The sequence below is a fragment of the Corythoichthys intestinalis genome, chromosome 18, assembly GCF_030265065.1.
Source record: "Corythoichthys intestinalis isolate RoL2023-P3 chromosome 18, ASM3026506v1, whole genome shotgun sequence".
Lineage (NCBI taxonomy): Eukaryota > Metazoa > Chordata > Actinopteri > Syngnathiformes > Syngnathidae > Corythoichthys > Corythoichthys intestinalis.
This window is the reverse complement of record NC_080412.1, coordinates 46,233,342-46,260,415: the sequence shown is the minus strand read 5'-3', so window position 1 is coordinate 46,260,415 and position 27,074 is coordinate 46,233,342. Positions and strand designations below refer to the sequence as shown.

The 27,074-nt window shown below is 40.9% G+C and overlaps 1 protein-coding gene across 12 annotated transcripts in view; it reads right to left on the bottom strand.

Annotated features, from left to right (window-relative positions):
• Nucleotides 1-27,074, bottom strand: part of LOC130906910 (unconventional myosin-XVIIIa-like) — a 186,793-nt gene that overhangs the window by 136,436 nt on the left and 23,283 nt on the right. For 7 of the 12 annotated variants that reach the window (XM_057821611.1, XM_057821609.1, XM_057821613.1 and 4 more), the window contains 9 exons: nucleotides 25,632-26,357; nucleotides 18,576-18,599; nucleotides 18,416-18,487; nucleotides 13,271-13,297; nucleotides 8,825-8,881; nucleotides 5,126-5,213; nucleotides 4,930-5,036; nucleotides 4,679-4,855; nucleotides 104-314 (listed from right to left, as the gene is read on the bottom strand). In XM_057821611.1, coding sequence (XP_057677594.1) covers nucleotides 104-314; nucleotides 4,679-4,855; nucleotides 4,930-5,036; nucleotides 5,126-5,213; nucleotides 8,825-8,881; nucleotides 13,271-13,297; nucleotides 18,416-18,487; nucleotides 18,576-18,599; nucleotides 25,632-26,357 — 1,489 coding nt within the window. The remainder of the gene's footprint in view (nucleotides 1-103; nucleotides 315-4,678; nucleotides 4,856-4,929; nucleotides 5,037-5,125; nucleotides 5,214-8,824; nucleotides 8,882-13,270; nucleotides 13,298-18,415; nucleotides 18,488-18,575; nucleotides 18,600-25,631; nucleotides 26,358-27,074) is intronic. The other 5 variants (XM_057821614.1, XM_057821616.1, XM_057821615.1 and 2 more) reach the window with 5 other exon arrangements.

The window sequence follows — 27,074 nt, the reverse complement described above, 5'->3', positions numbered from 1 at the left end:
ATTGTACTGAAGTAAAAAGTACCACTTCATATTTGTACTCAAGTAAAGTACAGCTACATAAAAATGTACAGTAACAAAGTACTTTTACTTCGTTCCAACCTACTGGAGAAAGTTTTGTTGGTGCTGCCCGCAATAGTGACCAGGTACTGAATGATGTGTTGACAGTTTGTAGTCTTGCCGCTGCCGCTTTTGCCCAGTAAGACGATGGACTGATCCTGGCGAGTGGTCAAGAGCTTCCTATAGGCAGACTGGGCCATGCTGTAAATATGAGGGGCTGCGTCTTCTCTTCGACAGCCTTTAAACATTTGCATCACCTGTATGAAGAAAATAGACAGGATTTATTATAGTAAATAGAATTATATCTCCTTTCCACCTTCAAGTCCCTCAAAGCGCTTCACACTACATCCCCATCCACTTACTGGTGACGCAGCACCAGGAGGTCAGTATCTTGCTCAATGATAATTACGCCATGTTTACACGTAGCAATTTATTTGCTAAAAAGAACTTCATCTACGGTTTGACCTATCATCGACACGCACAGGTTCTTAAAAACTGCGTCTAAAGTGAAGATGTGCAAATTCTGCGTTTGTGGCGCCATCATGTGGACACTGATAAACGAAGATTTAACCGTGGAAACGTCACTGACAGCGACAAACTTTGTCCCTGCGTCACACATGAGACCAATGCTTACATTTGGAGTTGAAGGGAATCGTATCTTTTTCTCGTATTTACTAGGGTGGTTCCGATCATGTTTTTTTGCTCCCGATCCGATCCCGATCATTTTAGTTTGAGTATCTGCCGATCCCGATAGTTCCCGATCCGATTGCTTTTTTTTTTTTTTGCTCCCGAGTCAATTCCAATCATTCACGATAATTTTTCCCGATCATATACATTTTGGCAATGCATTAAGAAAAAAATGAATAAAACTCGGACGAATATATACATTCAACATACAGTACATACAGTTGGGAGAACAAGTATTTGATACACTGCCAATGGGTTTTCCCATTGACTGTGTATCAAATACTTGTTCTCCCCACTGTAAGTACTGTATTTGTTTATTATGACAATAAATCCTCAAGATGGCATTTACATTATTAACATTCTTTCTGTGAGAGGGATCCACGGATAGAAAGACTTGTGACTTTGTATATTGTGACTAAATATTGCCATCTAGTGTATTTGTTGAGCTTTCAGTAAATGGTACTGTAGCCATGCCCAAATGCATGATGGGAAGTGGAACCATGACTGTGCGTAGTGCTACCAATTGATATATCTTCTCTGCGTTGGGAAATAATACAAGGTGTGAAGAAAAAGATCATTTGCTACCTTGCTTCCCATGATATTTCTAATCGTAGGAAGAGGGATTGTAAGGCTTTAGCCAAATAAAAAAAGGCTCCAAAGGCTGCCAAAATTCACTCTACTCATTTTACGCTGCCTTTTCTCTCTCTATATTGGTAAAACGGCGCCATTACAGATTAAGCGCGACAATGCGTGAGTGGGTCGTGCAACGCATGCATTAATTGCGTTAAATATTTTAACGTGATGCATTTTTGAAAAAATTAATTACCGCCGTTATCGGGAGAAATTTGATAACCCTACCTTAAGCCTAAGCTAAAGACTGGATGAGTGTAACATATTATGTCCGTAACGTTAAATACAATTAGAAAACGATTTAATGAAAAAATATACAGTATATATATTAAAAAAAGGCATGGCTGATATTTTTTTGCCGATTCCGATACTTTGAAAATCACGTGATCGGACCCGATCTCAGCATCCCGATCGATCGGGACATCTCTAGTATTTGCCGATCGACTGTTTGGATTACTCTAACGCACTTAATATAATCAATCAGGGAATAGTATCGTTTCTCGTATTTATTGTTTGACTGTTTATATTACTCTAACACACCCAATATGAAATAAATAGCACATATGCCCTTTATTCTGCTTCTTTTCCTTAAACAATGGTATAAGAGATACATGAGACCTTCTGATCATGGAAGCCCAATGTGTGCGTCATGCAGCTGACTGAGCAAGATTGATGCTGACTAACAGGTGATAGGCAAAACATCCACAAGCCAACGTCTCCACGTCAGTTCTTCCGGACAGTCCAGAACAAATGGCGGGATGTCCTGTCCCGACACAAAGAACACCGGAGAACGCCCGATCTTCAAATGATAACACGACTGAGCCCCTTTGATGCTGAGGCGGGCAAAATCTCCCACTATAGTTGCCCCAGTAACGGTGACTCAGCAACTGTGACCAACGAACTAAACAGCCCAAACTGCGTTGGATTATCCTAAGCACACCCTCCTTCCTGACCCTCCCGTGAGAGCCTTCAAAAGACTGAATGTTTAACTAAGCATTGTCATATTTTCTCAGGAACCTTTTGTTGACTTGTGATTTGGTGACCTTAGAACGAGTCTGCCTCCGCGCCTGAGTCCGTTTCTGTTTCGCCTTGCCGTTTGATCGCTGTCGACCTGAATAAATTGTCGACTTGTGTTTCGTAGCCTTTTTCCAGCTTTCAAAATGGAGTCAGTAAAGGGGGTTAAGATTAAGGTGAACGCGTGGAGTTTGGCCTTTTGGTCAGGTTGTCAGGGTTTCGTCGGCACGGATCTCTGGAGCTGCCCCAGCTCGGGTCCGGCGGTATGGCTGACGTGATTCCGGCAGTCTGGCTGAAGGATCAGATTCCTTCAGAGTAAATTAGACAGGTGCTTCCTTGCTTCTATTTATTTACACACTCTTGCAGTGCTTCATATTGAAGAACACACCAAGTGGGCTGATGGCTTGAAATCCGAGCAGTTCTTGAACGTGACACGAGCAATACCCTTCTACCTACTCCCTTAGTTCCTCCCCATTGCAACTCCGCCTGACGACGTTAAAAGAAAATAATAATAATTAAAAATAAGCAATATTGGATGATTTCTCGCGGCACACCTGACGATCTCTCACGGCACACCGGTTGAAAAATGTTATGATATTTGATATGTAATTGTGGTGTACAAGATCTTGAGTTGCGTTTGCGTTGAGTTGCTTTGATGTGTTTAAAAAATGTGTTTACCCGACCAAACCCGAGGATGCTGTTACTATTCTGACATTCATAACGAATTATCTTATTGTCAAGCTACCTGTTAGGATTCTAACATTCTCAACATTTGCACAAAATATCAAATGTGATGGTTCACTTGCTATTTTCCCCCCTTCTGTCATTGTTTGCATACTATCCTCATTATGAAAAAATGAAAACCTATAAACGTTTGGATGGTTTTAGTTAAAACAGACACTGTTTTTTCATCTGTGTGATTTTGACAAAGATCAGATCACATTTTATGGAGAAATGTGAGAAATTCCAAAAGGTTCAGATACTTTTTCATACCACTGTAGCTTACTTAGAGGAGAGCAAATGTAAAAAAAATTTTTTTTTTTTTAATTCTCGCATTGCCCCAGTCTCCAATACCCATCGACCACAAAAAAATTAAAAAGCATTAAAAGAAATCACTGAATTTGACCAAAAACTTCCCATTAAATCATTGAAATACAAGGCCAATATACAACCATCAATCATAACGGACGTCTGTTGCCATCAATGGCAAGCAATACGTCACTTCCGTTCATTAATATTCATGACATTACCTACTGTTGCTAAGTAGGGACAAAGCCACCGTTTGTCCCTAATAGGAAATGAATGGAAATCGTGTACGAAGGAGATGTTTACAGAGCTAAACTTACCAATTCTCTCCGAAAATGATGTGCCTGGTGCCAAATTGACTGGCAAAGATGTGGAAGTACATAAAAATGTTCAATTAAAGAGATGGCTTTAGTGTCGAAGGCTGAAAAAGACGGAAAAAACGAGCCGACCTAAGCATAGCTTTAGCTTTTTTATCGACGCGACTGACAATGACATTCTCCTGTTTCAACAAGCTATCCTTTACCATCAGCCCTGTCTTTCTTATATATCCTCTGGTTGTCTTACGTCTCTGACCGTTCTTGGGGCTAATTTAGTTAGCTTTGTGTAGCGATCGCAAATGCTACTCAGTGACAGCCAACGAACACTTTTAATTTTTTCATTGATAACAAATCTTAATTCTATAATTTATTTACACTTCCCCCTTACTAAAGTTATATATATATATAACAGAAACAGTACCAGTGGCAGTCAGATACCATTGTAATTCTTTTCAGGTCATTCATTTTCAGACGGAAGCAGTACGGCACAACGTTACGCTAAAAAAAGAAGTTAAAAATATAAAAATGGCTTACCTCTTTGTCCTCTGAAAGACCATGCCAACCCAACAAAATGTTTACTGCATATGAAACGTGAATGGATTCACCGAGCTGGTGTTAAAGTCCGCGCAAGTTGATTCGGTCTTCACATTTTTACCTCCCGAGTTTTTGGTTTCCGGAAACGTATGAAGAAAACATCCTTCATGTGTCGTAATGTCTAGAGTCGTTTCTACAAGTTCCAAAAAAACAATGCGTGATCGCCATGTTCGTTTTTGAAAGATTACCGGCGAAAAGTAGCACAAATTACGTTGTTTCTATAATGTCCCACTTCGGCTTTACTTCCGCTTTACGATGCAACGTCACGGTATAGAAATAGCATGCGTGCAGTACGCCATTCCAAAACTAATAACTTGCCTACAGGCGGCGATAAACCACCGAGGAACGCGTACCTTCTCGGAGTACATGGAAGGAGCACTAATGGGGTTAATGATAACCATGTTGGGCCCAGCATGGGTGTGCACCAGGTTGCTGCCATAGCGCTGCCGTAGGGAGTGCATCACACTGGACTCGTTCAAGTACTGAAGGGACGCCAGGTCCTCCACTCGCTCCAAAAACGGTGGGTTTGCCTGACGTTCAAAAACACAAGGAGGGTTACTGCATTGCATGTAACTGTAATGAACTAACTGTTTATCTGAAGGACCTTCTCGACGTCATCTTCGTCGACATCTAATAAAGATCCATCGCTGTCCAGGCGTATTTTGACTTTCCCCTCAGGCAGAATGCCCGCTTCTGTCTTCAGGAGAGTTGCTGCATGATCACAACATCACGTCATGTGATGAAAAATGCAGGCATCTTTAAGCAGTCTGAAAATTACGATCAAAACAAATTTGACCAACCCAAAGAAAAGCCGTCTTTGTGTACAAGCCAGACTTTTTCCGTGTGGTACCAGGCTCTCTCTGATGCAACATTTTCTTCATTCTTTGTCTGTTTCAAAGGCAGCAAATGCAGATGGAAGTGAATGGATACAAATAATATTAAACTGTAAAGCTCTGTGACTGCCCTGTTTCAAATCATTCATTTGCAAGTGCACCGAGCAGAGCCGACAGGTCCGAAGCATACCAGTTGTTTTTTTCATGATCCTGTCTTTTTGTCTATTAAACATGAATCCCCCTTGAAAGAACCTCTTTCAAACGAAGGGGCTCATTGAGAGTCCATGAAACAGATTCATTAAAAGATGTCAAAGTGTGTTTCTTCAAAGGGACTATGCATGCACAGCACGCGTAGAAAAGAAAATGTGTTTTCTGCCGGCAGAGGAAACGGACTTGACAAAAGTCTAGTGCCGCAAGGATTAATCGAGTAATTCGATTAGAAATAAGCTTGGAATCAAATTTTGTTGCTTCAAGGATTCGTTTAATTTGAGTGGCGTAGTTTTGAAAGTTTGCATTTAGTTGTATTGATTTGTGTGGCTTCACTGCCCTCTAGTGGCACTATTGAATATGACATAGCTCATCTAACATGGCTGGATCCTGCTCCCTGTTAAGACTAACGTAAGTTTGTACATTTTTCTTTGCGCTAATACGATTGTTTATGCATTCGTAATTTAGTTTAGAGGTATATTTCAAATCAAATCAAATTCATTTTGCAGTATTTTTGTGGAAATTTGTTAGAACAATTTGTTAAGAACATTCTCAAAAATATTTAAAAAAAAAAAAGTTTTTATATCTATATTTTTACATTTTGTAGCATTTAGGCTAGCAGACTTCTGCTATGCAAATTAGGCAGTTCTTCGATCCTCATTTATTCAGTTGTTTTTTTTATACCGTTTGAGGCTAAACTCAGGTATATTTATTGCTCTTGTGAAATGAAAGTGCAATTCTGAAAAAAACACTTGGAAATTTAATGCTTGATTGCTCTTTTATTCTCTTTTGCAAGTGTAATCTTAGCAAGCTTTTGTTTTAAATCTCCTCAAATTTATTCTGCAACACATTAAATGTTACTAATCTGATGACTAGATTACTCAAACTAACTAATTGATAGTTTAATCGATTACTTAAAGTGCATGTGACACGAAAAAGCATGTTTATTTCATAATACACGCGGTATTTTATGCTCCTGAATGATATGGATGGATGTGTGTGGAAGCGATTGCTATATTTATTTAGTTTTTTTAATCCCGCGCCATGAAAATGAGTGACTTCCGGCTTCGGTCTTGCATGGAGGAGGAGGGCGCTGTGACGTGTACGGGTGAAGACGTCCTCTTCACTAAACAGCCTTACTGTGGTGTATGAGGACTAAGGACTCAGCTGATTTTGCAGATTAATACGTTTATTTTTCGCATCACGCCAGCCAAACGGCTGCAGAAAAATCTTGCTTTATGAGGGAGAGGTTTGTACGCCTTTTTGGAGTTTCAAAAGGTTACCATTCACCGTGGATATTGGCCAAAACAAGCCCTACAACTATGGGACCATTGGACTTGCGAGGAAGTGAGTAAACATCTTTTTTTGTATTATATCAAATACCAATACAGCGATTACAAAGTAAACACTACAAACTTTCTTTAAATTAAGGACTACTTACGTTTGATTATTGATAGGCATGTAAAAAGCTCTCCTCATGCACATTAGCTGCACAACAACTGCAGCCACCCTCCTCCGGGGAACGAGCTGCAAATTCTCTCCGGAGAAGACAATCAACAACCCAGTCGTCATGTCAAAACATCCGGGCTAGTTATGTGTGATTTTCCGCTTCGAAGACTTTTAAACATCACTCGGTTTGGGTTAGCATGTCAGCTAGCTATCACGCCTCTTGGTTTGTTTACATTCTCCGAAGCCGGGGAAAGGAAATGACACACGTCTGATTTAGGTGTCATAAAATATCGTTCGGGAGGTGCGACAGTAAAGGTGAAGTCGACAGTTTTGACCATTATGGAGTAATTTTGCCATGTCGTCCTGAATAAGTGCATTTTTATTATTTCATATTCCATTTAGCACAAGACTTATTTGTCATGACCATGCCATTTATTTAGCAGTTGGGGAAAATATTTGGATATAAAGAATATCCTGTAAAAATATTGAAGTAAAGACACAGAAAAAATGACATTTTGCAGCTCTCTTCGTCGCGTTTTCCTAGTTGTGAATAGTTCCCCCTCGACGGGCTGACTGGTCCTTCTCAAGCCCATTTAGCTAGCTATTGTGGAAAAATACTTGGATAAAAAGAATATCCTGTAAAAATATTGGAGTAGAGAGACTGAAACAATGACATTTTGCGGCTCACTTCGTCGCGTTTTCCTCGTTCTGAATAATTCCCCCTCAGTGGGCTGAATAGTAAAACCGATGAGCCCAGTCTCCCGCTGACGTCATCCACCTGTTGGGGATGCTAGAGCCCTATAATGGTAGGCGTGGCTAACCATCAATTAAAAGACTAATGTCTTGTCATCTGCGTTTTGCTAAATTGTTATATATAGTCGAATCGTCTCAAAATATGATTCTAATTTACATAATAATGCTATTTAAGACTTTTTCTCTCCTGTCGTATGCTCTTTAAAAGCTAGGTGTTTTTTCCCACGTGTTTCAATTGGAATGTCCATTTGTCTCAAGCTATTTTTAAGTTCTAGTTAAGTTTTAAGTTAGTCTAAACAATAAGTACTGATGGGATTTTGAGTTTTTGCAGTGTTCAAAATAAATGTAAGATACCTGCTGTATTGGAGCACATTAAGGACCGGTGCTACTTGGTGTTTTATTCAGCAATGACTACTGAGCTAAAACTGACAGTTAGCTTTATTATGTTTTAATTTTACACCCTCATCATTCCACAGCGATGTGTTTTTTCAGACTAAATAAGGCCTGTATGTAAGACACATTAGCCACGCATCGACAGTGGTCATAATCAATAGAAACCTAGCCCTCCGAAGGGCTAACGTTACGTGAGCGAGCGACAGTAACGATATATTTATTAGCACTGAGAAGTCTACTGCTTAAAGATGGCGGCTGTTTACTAACGCCGCCGAGACGCGGCCGAGTGTCACTCGTATCTAGTTCTAAATGCATGCGATATCTATGAGACGCATCGGACACTATACCTGCTACCGCACTAGCATCACGCGGGCGTAGCTTTTAGCAACGTCGGCGTAGTTTGTAGTGGATGTCGGCTGCAGTAAGTTTTTTTTTTTTTTTTTTTTAATTGCTTCTTCCTCTACGCACGTGACGTCAGCACGTTGTCCCAAATTAAAAGTAGTCCGGGCAAAACGTGATGCTTGGAGCTGGCAAAATCAAACGATTCCTTGTTAACTCGTTGACGCCCAGTCCATTTGAATTGGGAGGGTGAAAGAACATTCATTCTCTGCCACCCTCGAGGTTCAAATGCATTGGACGTCTACTAGTCATAAATTCTTTTAAATAGTTTTCATTTTTCATAAACCACAACACTGGACTTCAAATATTATAGTCTCATGACAACAGTAGTCTTTATGTGTAACTATGCCTATCGCTTATCGTTCAGTGTGGCTTACACATGAACAAATGTCGTTTTTCTTGACAAATTTGTGGGGTGCAGCTTATAGTCAGGTGCGCCTTATAGTCCGAAAATTGCTGTACTACCTTTGCTGCTAAGTGCGAAGCTTGAAGAATGGCCACTGGGTCCTCAGAAGGCTTGGGCTAGAAAAAAAAAAAAAATACAGTACATGTGATCAGCAAGAGTTTTTTGTTTAATGGAACACAAACATGCGCTCAAAATAATGAGAGAGACGCTAGAAAAAATGATTTCTTTAGTAGATGTAAGTTTTAAGTGTTACTCATCTTCCACGGTCACGGGGGTGCTGGAGCCTATCCCAGCTAACTACGGTACACCCGGAATCCACCTGGTTAATATGATGAGTCGCACACAAGATTTCTATCACAGTTAACAGCAAGTTGTATTCCAGGCCAATTCAGTGAAAAGAATGCTCTAGTAATGAGTAACTTTTAAATTGTTTAAATATATATTTTTTTTGTGTTCCTTTTCACACATCATCCATCTGAACTGTTGTTATTATTATACGGTACTGTAGCCTATTGCTTGACCTGATTAGGCCAATAAACAAACAAAAATCATCCAATTCTGACTACAATGTGAAAAGAACTGAAATCCAGCATGAAAAGAGCATAAATTTTGTACCATGAAATTAAAACGGTTCGGTTTTCCGTGGTCTATTGGTGCCAAATAAAAACTGGGAGGGCGTAATTGTAGGACTTCCGACTGCGAGCTTGTGTGTGGTCACGTGAATTTACTGTTACGTCTGATTGGTGTTATGCAGGCAGGAAATTGGTTTAGGGGTTAAAAAGGTGAGAAAGGTGTGGAGGAAATATGTTCCGGTACAGTAGGGCTGTCCCAAACGACTAATTTTCTCCCAATTAGTCAGCCGACTTTTTACGATTAGTCGACTCTATATATATATATATATTTTTTTTTTAATAATTTATAATTTAGCAAGGAAATGTTTGTTATTAGTTCACAAAAACATTTTGGAACACTTAAATTCTTTATTAAAGTACAAATAAACAAATAAAGTTAATAACAATAATTACACGTAAACAATTAGGTCAAATGCTGATAGCATTTAACAGTGCAAAAGAATGGAATGTAAACAGATTCAGAACACTGACTTCGCCTTTCCAACATAAACAATTCTTAAAAATATATTATATATATATGTACATATACACAGTGGGGAGAACAAGTATTTGATACACTGCCAATGGGTTGGCAGTGTATCAAATACTTGTTCTCCCCACTGTATATATAGCATTATAATTATAGTATACTACTATATATAATAGTATAATAATTATAATATTCATTGCCAATAAAGACTATAGGGTCCGATCACGTCATTTTCAAAGTATCGGAATCGGCAAAAAAAATATCGGACATGCCTTTTTTAATATACATACATACATACATACATATATATATATATATATACATATACATATTTTTTTTTTCTTTTTTTTTTTTTAAATTAAATCGTTTTCTAATTGTATTTAAAGTTACAGACAAAATGTCTTACACTCATCCAGTCTTTAGTTTTGGCTTAAAGTAGGGCTATCAAATTTATCGCGTTAACGGCGGTAATAACATTAAAATATTTAACGCAATTGACGCATGCCCTGCACTACCCACTCACGCATTGTCGCGTTCAATCTATAATGGCATCGTTTTACATATACATAGAGCTAAAAGGCAATGTAAAATGAGTAGAGAGAATTTTGGCAGCCTTTGAAGCCTTTTTTAATTGGCCACAGCCTTACAATCCCTCTCTCAGAAATTCGAAATATCGTGGGAAGCAATGTGGGGAAGGAAGGTAGTAGTTGATCTTTTTCTTAAAACCCTATGTTATTTCCCAATGCAGAGAAGATATATCAATTGGTACCACTACGCACAGTCATGGTTGCACTTCCCATCATGCATTTGGGCAGAAGTTAAATGGCTGAATTATCCTTTACTGAAAGCTCATAAAAATCCACTAGATGGCAATATTTAGTCACAATATAGAAAGTCACATTTGTCCTTTAAGAATTACAAGTCTTTCTATCCGTGGATCCCTCTCACAGAAAGAATGTTAATAATGTAGATGCCATCTTGAGGATTTATTGTCATAATAAACAAATACAGCACTTATGTACTGTATGTTGAATGTATATATTCTTCCGAGTTTTATTCATTTTTTTCTTAATGCATTGCCAAAATGGATATGATCGGGAAAAATTATCGGGAATGATTGGAATTGAATCGGGAGCCAAAAAAAAAAAAAAAAAGCAATCGGATCGGGAAATATCGGGATCGGCAGATACTCAAACTAAAACGATTAGGATCGGATCGGGAGCAAAAAAACATGATCGGAACAACCCTAATTGCCAATAACATTTTTCATAAAGGGTGTCATTTTAAAGCTATTCTCAGTGTAGAATCTGAATTCTGTAGTATTATAGTATTTACATACTATACTATTAATTCTGAAGTAAGTCGGATTAACTCCGGACATCGTTACTTATATGACGAACATGATGTGCTTTTATTTTGAAATGTTCAGTGGAAGTAGGTTCGCTAAACCGCTAACCGCATTCAGAACACTGACTTCGCCTTTCCAACATAAACAATTCTTAAATATATATATATCTAGCATTATATATTATATAGTACACTACTATATATAAATAGTATAATAATTATAATATTCATTGCCAATAACATTTTTCATAAAGGGTGTCATTTTAAAGCTATTCTTAGTGTAGAATCTGAATTCTGTAGTATTATAGTATTTACATATTATAGTTTTAATTCTGAAGTAAGTGAGATTAACTCCGGACATCGTTACTTATATGACAAACATGACGTGCTTTTATTTTGAAATGTTCAGTGGAAGTACATTCGCTAAACCGCTAACCGCAAGCTTTACAGTCCACAAAAAAGCACTTTTTGTCATTGCTAGTGGTATCACTAATAGATTTTTTTTTTTTTTTTTTTTTTTGCAAATGCTGTGAACCGGCGATATGTTTGAAGTGTTACCTTTTGACCACAAGTTTGCGTTTTGGAGACGACTGCCAATGTTTTATCGCAGGCTAAAGTAGGTTGTCCTTTTTACCCCATTAGCCTCAATGTAGCAATGCTAACGTACAGTGTTTAATATACTAGCAGATGTGTTTCCTTATTTTGTATGTCTGAACTGTAATTCTATGGTATGTTGATGACCAATAAACATCTGCGAAAAGAACTGGAGTCTCATATGACATCTACACGCACGCACAAATGTATGCATGCACGCGGTGATAAAATGCAGCCAGGAAATTTACCACCCTCATTTTTATTTACCTTGCAATAAATGGACACATTGCATATCGCGACAGGCTTAGCAACTTCAATAAAACAAGTCGTTAGTGAGTTAGATGGACGTACGACCCCCCTCCTCCCTAAAAATCTTCTCGGATCTACACAATTCATGTAGGTCACCCTTTTGAGGGTGAGAGATTTTCATGCCTGATTATGGCTTGTGTTTTCCGAAATTTACAGGTTCGCGGTGAACCAGTAACAGGCACACTTTTGCAAAACAGACAATGTTTTCTGGTTAGAAAATGCAGAATAAATGAGATTTATTGATTATAATCCCACAAGAGCAAGCAACGAGTATCAAAGACAAGCAAAAACAATGGTAACGTGACGCTAGATTTGAGTTTGTCAATCCCAGAATCCCCGCGTTATCGTTACAGCACAACCAGGTGTTCCTTTAGCAATGAAAATCGCTTATCGTGACAAATGAGCGGGAGCCAACGCACCGGTAAGGCGGCGAAGGAACAAAGCCAGGCGATCCGTACGTGACCCGCTGGCGGACTTCACGGGGTCGCCCGGAAATGTCCTGTTTTTGTAGGGAAGCGCCACACGGGGGCGGAGACTGCCAACCTCCACCCCCAGGCGGCGCGGCCCCGTCCAATGACAAAGCTACTTTTGGTTCAGCCCCTCGAAAAAGGGGCTTTTCCTTGCGTGGTTCCCAGGTTGTGCTGTCCGGTAGCCGATGTTGTGTTCCCACGGTAAATATTATGAGTGCAAAACAAGTTATCTCGTGAGATTCCCTACTCAGGCGCGTCTCCTAACTATGGGAACAAGGTGAAAAACAATAGAAGTTGTTACAATCTATGTCACAGAAGCAATCATACATCACAAAGGCATAATGTAATATTTTCCCCCATCAGGCGTCATGTGATTATTGCTGCGACGTCTCTTTGGTCGAACTGGTAAAACTGGCAAAAATAAAGTCAAATCGAATATATAGAATGAAGAAGAAAAATTCCAGCGTAGCCCAAAGTAAGGGTAGCGTTTCTTCTACCCTCCTCTGAAATGAAGCACTGGTTATTCACACTCATGCACAGCAAATCACAACATCACCATGTAACTGCAGATCGGCATACAACTAATCAGTAGCAACAAAGCATCTGAAAAATCCTCACTCAACAAAGAAAAGCCACAATATCCCACAAACAGCGCTCGCCCGCAGTCAGTCGCACAGGTTGTACCTGAAAGGATTTGTGGCCTCGAGCACGCTAGCCATGCGAGCATCAAACAGGACAGCGGGATGTCAAGATCCAATGACCCACAGAGAAGCAGAGAGCAGAAATAAGCAGACAGTGTCATCATCGCATACAATACTAGCGGGCAAAGTTGATCACCTTTGCTCCATTTGAACTAGAACAAAGCAAACAAATAAAGCAATCAAAGAAGAAATGCTTGACTGAATCACTTCAATTCCTTTCTATCATGCTGCAACATGTTCTCCTGTTTGAATTTGAAGGATAATCATGAGTGTGGCAAATTAAGCATCAACTTCATTTGAGCATAATTTTGCCTGCTCAGGCTTCAAGCAAGCAAAAATGGATCAAGCCTGTTACAAAAAAAGCTAACATTTTCTAAAATAGTTTTGTAAATACTGAACTGTTTTACTTAGGGATAACTAGATTTTTGCACCAAAGTTCCGATCAGATACCGGAATTTTGGTATTTTTTATTTATCTATCAACAAAAATTCCAAGCATGTTAGACTCAACGTGCCACCTTTCTTGATGTGAATTATTTTTAAACAAAAATAATGTAGAATATTGTTTGTCTTTATTAAATGCTTCATTGAGTGAGTCCACTCAAATCCACCCAAGCTTTGACGCTCACATTGCTGGGAACAGCCTCTCACTTACACAATGAGTTGCAACAGCACACTAATGCAAGTTTTACGATGATTGACACCTTTGTGCCTTTGATTGTAGAGCTACCAAGATTCTAATTACAAAACTGGACATCCTGCCCCTCCTCCCACATGCTCCTGGATCAAGGACTTCCTGTCCAACAGACCCCAGACTGTGAAACTGGGCCCCCACTATACTTAAACCTGAGTTATACTTGCGCGTTGTGGTGACGGCGCAGCGACTACGCCGTCATTCGATAGTTTTGCGGTGAGGGAACACGTTGCTCTCTAATTCACTGCCAAGCCACGAGAGGGATGTGGCGTTATGATTGTACGGTTTTGGGGCATGCTTGTTGACTTCCGCCAGTCGGAGAAAAAATAAACAATGCAAGATGGAACTCTTGAAAGTAAATATTCTGCTCATCAACACTGAATAAATATTGAATATATAGATGTTGAGGGGCAGGCGACGCAGAAGACGGTTGAGGCGGTCTGGCCGACTTTTGATGCCGCACAGAGAGTTTTAGACTCGGGTAGAGAGAGCTAGCTGTGGCGGCTAGCTTCAAACTGGCGTCGAGCACTGCGTTCAAGGTCTGCAAAGCCCTCCAGCCTGATTTGTTTGCCGTGTCCTACAACCAGCCATAGCAGATTTCTGGCGTCTATGGAGCTTCCCAAACTGCGTTGGGAGCCTTGATTTTAACGTTATCATAAAAAGCACCGAGGCACTCTCAGTCAGTGATGATGTATTGTGTGTGAACTGTCTGTTATTGAAAATTAAAGATCAAAACAACTCTTTTGACACCAAATCTGTGCTTTATTCTTCATATACTTGAAGTGTGACACGTAAATAAGTCACAGACTCACAGCAAACATATGTACACAATAAATGATGAAGTGCACCAACCAAAAATACGACATAAAGTGATGAAAAGTTGGCAGTTTTTGGCCGACTGGGTCACCGCTTCGTGTGGCCACACGATTCCGAACACCCACGTCTCGGTGGTTCTTCCATTCCCCCGCCCCCCCCCCCCCCCCAAATCGCCGACCTTGCCATTTGGCAATCACAATAATGTCTTGACGAGACTTGCTCTTCGATGATACTCCCATCTGCTTGGTCCATTTTTGCGTGTAGAAAATAATGTTGGCGGTGATTTCGCGCTAAACCGGAAACAACAGTCTGAGTGGACCAAATACAGTCCGTTTTCGCCACGTCATACACGTCTACGCGACGCGAAGGTTAGAAAATTCAAGAGGCGCGCGTCAGGCTACGGCGCTGGGTCGTAACTCGGGTCTTCCTTGACGGCGCAGATCTGACGCGGAAGTATAACTCGGCCTTTACACCCCCACACTGAGCACTGGCTCACCACAGGACTTGGTGCTGAGCCCTCTCCTGTACTGCCTCTACACCTACGACTGCAGTCCAATCCACAGGGGCAACACCATCGTCAAGTTTGCGGATGACACCACAGTGGTTGGACTAATCTAACAGGAAGATGAGGCAGCCTACAGAGAGGAAGTCCACAAACTATCAGCCTGGTGCTCAGACAACAACATGGCCCTGAACACCACCAAAAACAAAGAGGTCATCATGGACTTCAGGAGGAACGGTACCGACCCGCCGCCCCTATACATCAACAGCGAGTGTGTGGAGAGTAGGGGTGCACGATATCCATTTTTTTAAACAGATACCGATATTGATAACTTCCTGCTCCTCAAGGCCTATACCGATACAATACCCGATAATATATACAGTGGGACAAATAAGTATTTAGTCAACCACCAATTGTGCAAGTTCTCCTACTTGAAAAGATTAGAGAGGCCTGTAATTGTCAACATGGGTAAACATCAACCATGAGAGACAGAATGTGGAAAAAAACAGAAAATCACATTGTTTGATTTTTAAAGAATTTATTTCCAAATTAGAGTGGAAAATAGGTATTTGGTCACCTACAAACAAGCAAGATTTCTGGCTGACAAAGAGGTCTAACTTCTTCTAACGAGGTCTAACGAGGCTCCACTCGTTACCTGTATTAATGGCGCCTGTTTTAACTTGTTATCGGTATAAAAGACACCCGTCTACAACCTCAGTCAGTCACACTCCAAACTCCACTATGGCCAAGACCAAAGAGCTGTCGAGGGACACCAGAGACAAAATTGTAAACCTGCACGAGGCTGCAATAGGTAAAACGCTTGGTGTAAAGAAATCAACTGTGGAAGCAATTATTAGAAAATGGAAGGCATACAAGACCACTGATAATCTCCCTCGATCTGGGGCTCTGTGCAAAATCTCACCCAGTGGCGTCAAAATGATAAGAACGGTGAGCAAAAATCCCAGAACCACACGGGGGGACCTTGTGAATGACCTACAGAGAGCTGGGACCACAGTAAAAAAGGCTACTATCAGTAAAACAATGCGCCGCCAGGGACTCAAATCCTGCACTGCCAAACGTGTCCCCCTGCTGAAGCCAGTACACGTCCAGGCCCGTCTGCGGTTCACTAGAGAGCATTTGGATGATCCAGAAGAGAACTGGGAGAATGTGTTATGGTCTAAAATAGAAACCAAAATAGATATTTTTGGTAGAAACACGGGTTCTTCTTGCATCCGAAGAACACTAAACCCACTGTGAAGCATGTGAGTGGAAACATCATGCTTTGGGGCTGTTTTTCTGAAAAGGGACAAGGACGACTGATCTGTGTAAAGAAAAGAATGAATGGGGCCATGTACACACACAGCCAGGGCAACAAAGGAGTAGCTTCGTAAGAAGCATTTCAAGGTCCTGGAGTGACCTAGCCAGTCTCCAGATACCCCATAGAAAATCTGTGGAGGGAGTTGAAAGTCCGTGTTGCCCAACGACAGCCACAAAACATCACTGTTCTCGAGGAGATCTGCATGGAGGAATGGGCCAAAATACCATCAACAGTGTGTGAAAAGCTTGTGAAGAGTTACAGAAAACGTTTGGCCTCCGTTATTGCCAACAAAGGGTACATAAAGTATTGAGATGAACTTTTGGTATAGACCAAACACTTATTTTCCACCATGATTTGCAAATTAAATCTTTTAAAAAAAAAAAAAAAATCAAACAATGTGATTTTCAGGGTTTTTTTTTTCCACATTCTGTCTCTCATGGTTGAGGTTTACCCATGTTGACAATTACAGGCCTCTAATATTTTCTAGTGTGAAAACTTGCACAATTAGTGGTTGACTAAATACTTATTTGCCCCACTGTGTATTTTCCAGTGTGAGAACTTGCACAATTAGTGGTTGACTAAATACTTATTTGCCCCACTGTGTATTTTTTTTTTTTTTTTAATCAACAACAATAACCCGATCCTTTTCACCCAATTCAGATCCTCTGAAAAATGGTGCGATCGGCCCGATTTCCAATCACGTGATCGGATCGGGAGATCCTGCAGATTCATCATACAGTACAGTCTTGCAAACTGTCCAACCACTTCCCCGCTAAAGGGAATAGTATCTTTTATTTACCTTTCGACCGTTTGTATTACTGTAATGTACCCAATATAAAATAAATAGCATTTATACCATAGTTTAAGCAAAACAAGCAGAATATATTTGCCAAAGGGCATAAGAGATACATGACGCCTTCTGACAACAGAAGCTCAACATGCAGCTGACTGAGCAAGATTGACGGTGACTACCAGGTGATAGGCAAGACATCTACAAGCCCAAGTCTGCAACACTAAATCCCGCAATCAGCTGTTCAGGACAGTCCAGAACAAATGGCGGAACGTCCTGTACTACAACAACACCTGATAACAAAAACAACTCTAGAGCTCGGCACCTCTCAGACGTCAAAGCAGGTCGAACCTCCCACCTCAGTTGCCTCAGTAACCATGACCTAGCAACGAATGGTAACGCACGAACTTGATCACCCAAATCTGCAACAGAAGAATTATCCTAAACAACACCCAGGCACACCCTTCGTCTGGCCCACCGTACCGCAGACTTCAAAAAGATTTAACGTTTAGCTAACTGCGGTCGCTTCACGAAGACATTCCGATGTGCTCGTTGTTTTAATGACCCTAGATCCAGAATTGCCTCTCTGTCATTGATCGCCGTTGTGTTTCGAAGACTTTTACCAGCTTTCAAAATGGAGTCAGTGCAAGGGGTTAAGATTAAGGTGAACGCGCGGAGTTCGGCCTTTTGCCCGGGTCATTGGAGCTGCGTCAGCGCGGGGTCGGCGGCTCAGCTAGCGTGATTCCAGCAATCTGGCTAAAAGGTCAGATTCCTTCGCCACACATCTGATGTTCCAGCCAATCAGGAGAAAGAGGCGGAACCAGGAAGCAACTATCTGCTTGAATACAATGTCGGAGGGCAAAGCGCTTCCTGTCAATAGGAGCAAAGCTACGTGCCAAACTAACATCAAATATAGCAGATTGTCCCTCGATCTGAGGAACAGTAGATGGAAAGACTTAGGAAAGCATGGCAAGCACACTGCAAACAAATTGAGGAAGAACGATCTTACATCATTGTTAGGGATGGTGAAGATCCTTTTCACACGCATGAAATCTTCCTCAGTGGGAATGATCTCTCGGACCTGCAAATGCAGGCAGGGCTGCATGCATTGGAATGCCTCCAGGAAATGTGCATATGAATCAATGAAAGATGAACAGACACAAACACACCTGTTCACCTGATGTAGAATGAGCCTGGAGGGATGGAACAGAGGATGCTTTGTCATTAGGGGACACGTGAACACAACATGCACACAGACCAGACAAATGACAAGACAATGAAGTCATCTTACATCATGTTTTGATATGGTGAGTGTTGATGCCTATGGTTAGCATTGTTTGAAAGGTGAATGAAATTAGCAGGGATGTAACGATCGCATATTTTTCCACCCGAGTCCGAGTCACCTGATTTTGAAAATCTGCCGAGTCTCAATCAGATACCAAAAAAACGTTCCAAACATGTTACAGTCCCACCTTGCCGCCTTCAGAATGTGACTTGTTTTGAAACAATAACGTAGGAAAAATGCTCCTCTTTATTAAAGTGAGTCCACTCACTCTGCTGAGAACAGCCTCTCACTTACACAATGAGTTGCCATACAACACTTATACAAGTTTAACGATGATTGACACATGTGTGTCTTATATCGTAGCGCTACCAAGCTTCTCTGGCAAGATCAAAGCTTCAAACCTGTCAATCATTGTTAACTTTAGGTACCAAACACATGCTGCACTGGACAGTTTGGCTGCACTGCTTATCAGGAAGCAGGGTTTGGTGCTGAAGGAGATACCTTACCTAGTACCTTTTCTCATAGGCACCGTATAACTGTTTGCATTATTCAAACATATTTGTTATAATAAAGGAAAAAGTTAGGACACGTTACCACCTAATAGCTAGTGTTACCCCCTTTGGCTGAAATAACTTCAGTGAGACGCTTTTTGTAGCCATCTGCCAGTCTTTGACATTGTTCCGAAGAAAGATTGCCCCAGTCCTCAACGCAGAATACTTTCAGCTGTGAGATGTTTGATGGGTTACTTGCATGTACAGCCCATTTCAAGTCACCCCACAGTATCACAATGGGATTTAGATCTGGGCTTTAACTCGGCCATTCCAGAACTCTTCATTTCTTCCTTTTCAGCCAGTCCTTGGTGGATTTACTGGTATGTTTGCCATGTTGCAGGGTCCAGTTTCGCTTTAGCTTTTTTTTCACAGATGATCTCGCATGTTCCACAAGCACCCTCTGATACACGATAGAATTAATGGTGAATTCTATGATGGTGAGTGGCCAGGTCCTGTTGCAGGAAAACATCCCCAAACCATGGCTCTTCCACCTCCATGCTTCACAGTTGGCATGAGGTTCTTTTCATGGAATTCTGTATAGGGTTTACGCCAAACATGTCCTCTGTTCTGGTGTCCAAATAATTCAATTTTAGATTCATCTGTCCAAAGTAGATTATTCCAGGAGTCCTGGTCTTTGTCTCCATTCAGTCTAGCAAACTTCAGTCTGGCCTTCATGTTCTTCTTAGAGAGCAAAGGTTTCCTCTTTGCAAACCTCCCATAAAGGTCAAATTTGTGAAGTCTTTCACATCAACTGTAGCAAGAGCCTGCTGTAGGTCATATGATGACATTTTAAGGTTTTTTGAGACGTGTTTTAGCATCTTGCGGTCTGCTGTTGGGGTGAACTTGCTTGGACGGCCAGACCTGGGGAATTGTTTTGAATGTCCTCCACTTGCAGACTATTTTCCAGACAGTGGAATGGTTGATTTTATATTCTTTTGAGATCTTTTGAAATCCCTTACCAGACTCATAAGTGTCTACAATCTTCTTTCTGAAGGCCTCAGACAGCTCCTTTGATCTCACCATGCTGTTTTCTCTCACTTCAACAGTCAGTCACTGTTGAAAGTATTCTGCATTGAGGAGTGGGGCAAACCTTCCTCAGACCAATGTCAAAGACGGGTAGATGGCTAGAAAAAGAGTCTCAGTGAAGTTATTTCAGCCAAAGCGGGTTACACTAGCTATTAGGTGGTAGGGTGTCCCAACTTTTTCCTCAGTTACAATATGCATTTTTGTTTAGTGAGTAAAACAATGTTAATTTTTGTTGATTACCTTCAATTAAATCACTTTCTTTTCAAAAGAAAAACAAGATCAGACATTATTAAGAAATGTTGACATATCAAAGAACTGAATTTTTGATGGGGTGTCCTGTTTTTTTCACATGGCTATTACATTAGCTTCATAAAATTTTCTCATGAGTCATTTTCAAGTTCATGGCGACCTTCTTTTCTGAAATGAAACATTTTTCCTCTGACATATTCATTGTGTCTTACAAAAAGGATTTCATACAATGAATGCTTGGCGAATTTATGTTCACCGAGCGCACCAAGCTATTTATGATTAGTCCAGCACTAATCAGTGAGTATATAAGTGTGCTTGTTGGCCTCTCCAGTCAGTTAGCGTAAGCAATTAGGCACTGAGATGTGACTCATTAGTGTCACTCTCTGCAAGTAGAACATTGCAATTTATGTCTCCGAGGCGCGGCCTTGTAAGGATAATGCTTTGATATTAATTTGGATTATATGACATCTAAATATACTAGTCTTGAATGGCTCATCACTAATCCAGGGCTTGTGCAGCCACTATAGGTAATTGTCCAAACCCAGAATACCTTGTTGCTATCTCCACACAATAAAATGAAGTGCAATTTTGAAGCAACAGGAGGTAACTTTTCAACCTTTATAAAATATTCTCATAACATTTGCAATAATATGTCAACAGACAACTAGTTTGTTGAAAACTTCTTGTACAGTGGGGCAAATTAGTATTTAGTCAACCACTAATTGTGCAAGTTCTCCCACTTGAAAATATTAGATAGGCCTGTAATTGTTAACATGGGTAAACCTCAACCATGAGAGACAATGTGGAAAAAACCCAGAAAATCACAGTTTGATTTTTAAAGAATTTATTTGCAAATCATGGTGGAAAATAAGTATTTGGTCAATACCAAAAGTTCATCTCAATACTTTTTTATGTACCCTTTGTTTTGCAATAACGGAGGCCAAATGATTTTTTTTTTCCCCCCCTTCAGGCATGACAAATCCAAACAAACATACAGCATTTATATGTGTTTACAATTAATTCAACCTGAAAAGGGCTGACGGGAGAAGCTGAAGCTTGTTGAAACCCGTCCCTAGTATACCATAAAGGACTCAGAAAATATCAAATATCAATTTTTGACATTCAGATTCGTTTTTTTTATTTTTTTTATTTTTATAATAACCATCCTCTCTGATTGTTCATTTTCCCAATAGCCCATAGTCGATCGATGTACTCGTTATGTTGATTAGATCCAGTAGACTAGCTCATAATTTAGTAATTAGTTTATTCAGTTGATTCGATCCAGAAAAGTCTCCCATGGATTGCCGGAGTTTGATTTGTGTTACTTGAGTGCAGAGTATAATTAGTGAAAGTTGGTAAGTGGTCGGTAATATCAGTAATTAAGATACCACTTTGGGTCTCATTTAGCATGACATTAGTAAAGATATTGTCTAATAGGGTAGCACTATGCGTCGTAATTCTAGTCGGCTGTGTTATCAATGGATGCAGCCCTAATGTGTACATAGTACTAGTAAAATCCTCAATATGTAAACTCTTGTTAGGATTTAACAGATCAATGTTCAAGTCTCCACAAACAAAGACATGCTTATTATTCGTTTTCGACAGAAGTTTTCCTACACATTCAGTGAAAAGTTCAACACTGGAGTCGGGAGCGCGATAGATACAACTTATGATTATATTTTTAACTTTTGAAAGAAGTAGTTCAATTGTAATGCATTCCATAAGATTCACAATCTTAGTAGTTTTCTGTAACTCTTCAAAAGCTTTTCACACACTGTTGCTGGTATTTTGGCCCATTCCTCCATGCAGATCTCCTCTAGAGCAGTGATGTTTTGGGGCTGTCGTTGGGTTACACAGACTTTCAACTCCCTCCACAGATTTTCTATGGGGTTGAGATCTGGAGACTGGCTAGGCCACTCCAGGACCTTGAAATACTTCTTACGAAGCCACTCGTTTCTTGCCCTGGCTGTGTGTTTGGGATCATTGTCATGTTAAAGACCCGACCATGTCTCATCTTCAATGCCCTTGCTGATGGAAGGAGATTTTCACTCAAAATTTCTCGATACATGGCCCCATTCATTCTTTCCTGTACAGAGATCAGTCATTCTGACCCCTTTGCAGAAAAACAGCCCCAAAGCATGATGTTTCCACCCCCATGCTTCACAGTGGGTATGGTGTTCTTTGGATGCAATTGAGTATTCTTTCTCCTCCAAACACGAGAACCTGTGTTTCTACCAAAAAGTTCTATTTTGGTTTCATCTGACCATAACACATTCTCCCACTCCTCTTCTGGATCATCCAAATGCTCTCTAGCGAACCGCAGACGGGCCTGGACGTGTACTGGCTTCAGCAGGGGGACACATCTGGCAGTGCAGGATTTGAGTCCCTGGCGGCGCATTGTGTTACTGATTGCAGCCTTTGTTACTGTGGTCCCAGCTCTCTGTAGGTCATTCACTAGGTCCTCCCGTGTGGTTCTGGGATTTTTGCTCACCGTTCTTGTTATCATTTTGACGCCACGGGGTGAGATCTTGCACGGAGCCCCAGATCGAGGGAGATTATCAGTGGTCTTGTATGTCTTTCATTTTCTAACAATTGCCCCCACAGTTGATTTCTTTACACCAAACGTTTTACCGATTGCAGATTCAGTCTTCCCAGCCTGGTGCAGGTCTACAATTTTGTCTCTGGTGTCCTTTGACAGCTCTTTGGTCTTGGCCATAGTGGAGTTTGGAGTGTGCCTGACTGAGGTTGTGGACAGGTGTCTTTTATACCGATAACGAGTTAAAACAGGCGCCATTAATACAGGTAACGAGCGGAGCCTCGTTAGACCTCATTAGAAGAAATTAGACCTCTGACAGCCAGAAATCTTGCTTGTTTGTAGTTGACCAAATACTTATTTTCCACTGTAATTTGGAAATACTTTAAAAATCAAACAATGTGATTTTCTGTTTTTTTTTTCCACATTCTGTCTTTCATGGTTGAGGTTGACCCATGTTGACAATTACAGGCCTCTCTAATCTTTTCAAGTAGGAGAACTTGCACAATTGGTGGTTGACTAAATACTTATTGCCACACTGTATATCTTGAGGGGGTCTGGATTGCTTTCACCGGCACGAATCAACTTTGAGGAGGGCGTAGGAACCCTGCCACACACACACAAAAAAAAAAAAACTACAAATGTGCTGACTGCTTTACTGCATACGTCACTTCCCCTTTTCCCTATTCATTATAAAGACTGAAGTCGATGCGAACGCTTTCGCGCAAATTCTGCAGAGATGGAAGAGCAACAAAAGAGACAAAATTTTGTCTGAGGAGGGAAAAAAGTAGGCTACCAGGATATCCAGAATAAACACTAGCCCGGCTTTCACTCACTGACGTGACGCCCCAACCGAAATAGTCACCACTGACGAGTTCAGGTGGGGTGAGTTAGCCACAATAAGCCACATGTTTGCTAACTGTCAAGTGCTATTGTTTGGCCACAACTGGATTCATGACCTTGTTACTATTCATCCTTCACATAGCCGCTGGAAACGGAAATGTTTTTCAATCCATCTGCAGGAGACCGGGAGATTGATTTTTGATTTTTAAAGTGTCTATGACAGGATTAGAAAAAAAAAAAAGTCTTAAATATCATTGTTATGTAAATTCGAATCATATTTTGAAACGATTCAACTATTTACAACAATTTGGCAAACCGCAGATGACAAGAAATTACTCATTTAATCTGCCGTTTAGCCACGCCTGTCATTACAGCGCTCTAGTGTCCCCAACTGAGGATGACGTCGGCAATGTCATGATTTTATCTGATTTGGAATTCAGCTTGTTGAGAGGGGAGATTCAGAACGAGGAAATTACGACAGAGAGCAGCAAAATGTCATGATTGTACATGAAACTTACTTTATCGGAGGGACTCATACACGAGGGCTTGGACAAGATCTTGACTTTGACACAGACAATGACGCAACAAGGAGTGAAAAGAAACCAGGAGCTTATTTACACACATGCAGACAAGGGGTAACGAGACAACGAGGAACAGCTGGGTAATACAGGAAGATGCGCTAGGAGCAGGTACACCAGGTGAAATCAATGGGTAATCACAGGGACAAGTCACACTCGGAAAAAAACAACACAAAACCTAACAAAATCGGCATAATCCGCAGTCCATCTGGATGCAATAAAGCAATGCTGTATTATCAGATGCCGACCCGGGTGACGTCACATTCGCATTCGTCCTCAACCCAAGACTGGAGCCGGAAGTCACTCATTTTCATGGCGCGGAATTCAAAAATTGAATAAATAAAACGATCGCTTCCACACACATCCAAGCCATCCATTTCATTCAGGAGCAATATTAAATAAACATGCTTTTTGATGTCATAGGCACTTTAACCCTTAAAGAGCTGCAACATGAAGCAATTATCAGAGAATCCCAAAATTTGAAAAATAAGCTCCTAATGAAACCTTTTTTTTCAAATTTGTAAAAAGAAATGTCAAAATGAATATGTGTAATAAGCACTCTTATATCTGTAACCCTATATAAATCCTGTTTTTTTTTTCTCATGGAACCTGCAGATGCACGTGTTGACTTGCAGCCATCATTTTTTTTTCCAAAAAGAAATGTCAAAATTCTGACTCTCAAAATCATGAAATTTTAGGTGTATCCAATGTGAAACATTTCGCAATAAAGGGTAAGGCAAAACACTCGCTAAAATCGACCAAAACCGAAAAGTTACCAAGTGTTGCTTTAAATGGTTTCTTTTTTGGGGGGGGGGGCATTTCACTATCTCTAGATATCATATTTTCACAGCCCAAAATCGACAAATTTTGAGACGAAATGCGACCACCTTTGCGTTTTGCGGTTGCTTTACGGTAGTCTGTACTGCATTTGCATGTGCAACCTGAACAAAAATTAGTTTTAATTGCAGTGTTTTCATTCAGTCATTCATTTTCCAAGCCGCTTTTCCTCATGAGGTATTTTTTTAAAAACATTTTTTGATATCATATCATGACTCTGACATATCGAGGTGCATCGTCCCATCCCTACTGACAAACTTGGTGTCTGTTATTATGCTTACTCAGGGCTTATGAGGCAAACATGCAGTTATTACACTCTGTACCTCTGCTTTCTTCACTGCTACTAGGCGAGGTTTGGGGATGAAGCCAGCAGGAGGGGCTAGAGGATCCAGTTTTGGGGCAGGTATGAAACCTGCAGGTCTTTGCAGGGGATTGTGTTTTAAGGGAGTCGCACTGGGTTTACTGGCTGGGACAAAACCAGTCGGAGGAGTATACAGATTCTGCTTGGGGGCGGGAATGAAGCCAACGGGTGGTGCCAAAGGGTCGGGTTTAAGCGGGGGTACGGCGAGTGGCGTACAATCAGGTGCTAGGGTATGTGCCGATGTGCTCTCGGACGCAATTAAGGAAGTCGAATCCTGGGTTGTTTCTGCACACCCCTCCTCTTCTCCTCCCTTTTCTGTATCGTCCTCCTTTTTCACGTCTTCTTTGCGGTCCTGGTTGCGGGTGCGAGGCCGGTGTTCCTTGGTTCTGCCTCTGCCCATGAGGCTAGCGAGGCCCGCGGAGATGTCATCCTTGTCCTCTCCAGAGGACTTGGCTGTAGCTTTGGCCGCTTCAGACACAGCCAGCCGATTCTGCTCTTCCGTGGCCGCGGGGAGAACGCGCCGAACGACTCTTCTCACAACCTTCACCACTTTCTTACCGCCGGACTTCTGTCCCTCATCTGGACCACCCATTGCGGCGTTACAATCTGTGTCTTCTGCTGATGATGCGCAAGCCGTGTCTGTTCCAGGTTTAGTGACTGCCTTTAGCGGACTGGCGTCAACATCAGGCTGGGTGCAAGTAGATGAAAATGGCAGCGAGGTCAATTCATGACACAATTGACAGGAATACATTATCTGTTCAGTTGCTAGATTATGCGTTCGTTACATGCGGCCAGTCATGGGAATCGATGCTAGATGTGGGTTGCTCCAAACTGAACTGGTGGAAAGGTGCCTCGTTAGAAGAAACGTGTACGCAATGAATCCATTACATTCAGCAGTTTTAGTTAATTGCTTTTTCCTGGAAAATGGCTGGCTTTAGGCATCTCTTAATTAAATGATTCAGCGGACAATGAAAGTGCATTTAGCAGTAACGCAAGCATTTGTAGCATTAGAACATCATCACTGAGTTGGCTCATTAGAAGAAACGGTATTCCAAGCAACTTTTTAAAGTGGTTCCTTGCAAATATGTCAAATGTTATCCAACACAACAGTTGGCAACCCTATCATGCTGCATCCATTAATCGATTAACTCAAGTAAATCAATTAGAAAAAAAGGCTTTGAATCAAATTTGCTGCTTCAAGGATTCATTGAATTAGAGTGGTGGTGTTAGTGCAAACACTTTAAAAACAAAAAACAACAAAAAAAACCTTTAGCTTTATTGATTTGGGTAGTTACACTGCCCTCTAGTGGTAATAGTGAATATGACAACTAATGGCTGAATCCTACGGCGCCTCTAATGGGAAATTGACAAAAATAAACTAGGGCTGTCAAACGATTAAAATAAA